This window comes from Macrobrachium nipponense, chromosome 24 (assembly GCF_015104395.2).
Source record: "Macrobrachium nipponense isolate FS-2020 chromosome 24, ASM1510439v2, whole genome shotgun sequence".
Lineage (NCBI taxonomy): Eukaryota > Metazoa > Arthropoda > Malacostraca > Decapoda > Palaemonidae > Macrobrachium > Macrobrachium nipponense.
Window position 1 is genome coordinate 32,903,590 of NC_061091.1, and position 2,229 is coordinate 32,905,818.

The window sequence follows — 2,229 nt, forward strand, 5'->3', positions numbered from 1 at the left end:
ATATTTAAATTTCAAGGAAGCTATTTGACATGGGATGAGGGCAAAAGTACTTGCTCGCTCGTATATATAAACAAGATGTGTAGAATAAAAAACCGCAGAAATACTAAAGATAAAACCGGTCAAGATTTATATATATATATATATATATATATAATATATATATAATAAATATATATATATATAATATATATAGATATATATATATATATAATATATATATATATATCTATATATACACATACACACACACACACACACACATATATATATATATATATAAATACATATATATATATATATATATATATATATATATATATATATATATATATATATATATATATATATATATATATATATTTTATATATATGATCCCGGTTAAAAGATGTGTTGCGCATTCATACGGTACGAAAGAAACGGAGTAATAATGATGGGATTAAAAAACTGTGTGTATGTGTGTGTGATTGTGTGTGTGTGTGTGTGTGTGTGTATTGGTGGGAGGGACCATTACCGTTTGTCATACCCTGCTCGACGGGTTATCATCGGGTTTTGCCCAATGACGCATTGATTAAGCAAAGAGTATTCCCCCAACTTATTGTAATGATAGAAAAGAGTATGGAGTATTAATTATAATAGCCATTACAGAAAAAGACTTTGAGGCAATGAAAGAAATGCATCGAAACACAACATCTGCCCCTTTAAAGTTTTACTCTCTCTCCCTGAGAGAGGTTTCTTCTTCATCCAGTTCCAGAATAGGATCGTTGGCAACTCTTGACTGAGAAAGAAGTTTCGTATAAATAGAAGGTCGCAGAGGAAGACGTTTAAGAGTTTTCTTGAATCCTCAGAAGAAACAACATATCATCTATTCACCATGAAGACGGTAAGCTTATACCTGGACATTGATTTACAAAAAATAAGAGACTTCTACAAATTATTGGTTTTGTGTTTATTATTTTGATGTCATTGAAATGTACGAATTTCATTAGAGTATTATCATGCAAACTGATAAGGCCTTCGAAACATTAAGTTGTATTAGCATTTTTTATGACAATCCATGTTTTTATCGACTAAAAGCAAACTTTATTGAGGGTATTATGCTTTCCATGAAAAATTTCCTCAAATATATAAATGATTCTATGAGATATTACAAATCATCTATCCATTTAAAAATTAATAGTAACGTACAATATATACCTAATATATTAGATTTGGTTTCTAAGTACTTTAGTTGTAAGTTATACTGTTTCATACAAACTCTCAACTGAGTCTGGTCCTTGATCCAGTCAGTCCAACTTGAGAATCACCCGAAGGTTTTGTAAATTAATTAATTTTATTCCTTTCGCAGATCAGCGTTGCCCTGTTGGCGTTGGTGGCCCTTTTTGCCCTGATGGAGGTCACTGGAGCCCTGCCAGCACCCGAACCTAGCCGACGCCACTTCTTTGGAGGTAGTCCCTATGGCTTCGGCGGTTACGGCTACAGACCCCACGGATACGGCTTTGGCTACGGCGGATACGGCGGTGGCTTCGGAGGCTTCGGAGGCTTCGGAGGCTTTGGTGGCCTTGGAGGATTTGGAGGTTTCCACGGTTAATAGAGAGCTTCTCTGTAGATGAACAACTGCCATGAAAATAATTGAAGTCATTGCATCAGTGACCTTCATGAAACCCAAAGAAATGTTAAATATTGAATAGTTTCTAAAGATAATGTGAAATCTATTCTTTTATACAATAAATTTTACTGTTTTTTCAAACAGTCTTGTTATTGAGAATTCCTAATCCGCTGATGTAAGAAAAAAAAAAAACAAAAAAACCTGTTTTGATCTGAGATGTTGGGTCATTTGGAAAGAACTATATATATATATATCTATATATATATATATATGATATATATGTATATATATATATATATATATATATATCTATATATATGTATGTATGTTTATATATTATATATATATATATATATATATATATATATATATATATAATAATTTTTTTTTTTAGTGACCCTTTTCAACAGTACTCTGAATGATTGTTGGTTCTCTATAGATTTTAATTTAGATTTGTGACTTGTCTGTTTTTCATTTTATCATCTCGGAAGGCTATGATAATTTTCACAGAGTTTTAATTTCAATAATGAAGTAGAAGCAAAGTCGAGGCCATAAATGATGTTCTTTGTGTTGAGTCATTTGGAAAACTATATATATATATATATATATATATATATATATA

General features: G+C 30.8%; 1 protein-coding gene across 1 annotated transcript; it reads left to right on the forward strand.

Moving 5' to 3' along the window:
• The first annotated feature begins 741 nt into the window (after positions 1–741).
• Positions 742–1,748, forward strand: LOC135203941 (keratin-associated protein 19-2-like). Its single transcript, XM_064233874.1, has 2 exons — positions 742–881; positions 1,347–1,748. The coding sequence occupies exons 1-2, from the start codon at positions 873–875 to the stop codon at positions 1,587–1,589; spliced, it is 252 nt and encodes an 83-aa protein (XP_064089944.1). The 5' UTR covers positions 742–872; the 3' UTR covers positions 1,590–1,748.
• Positions 1,749–2,229: the final 481 nt, after the last annotated feature.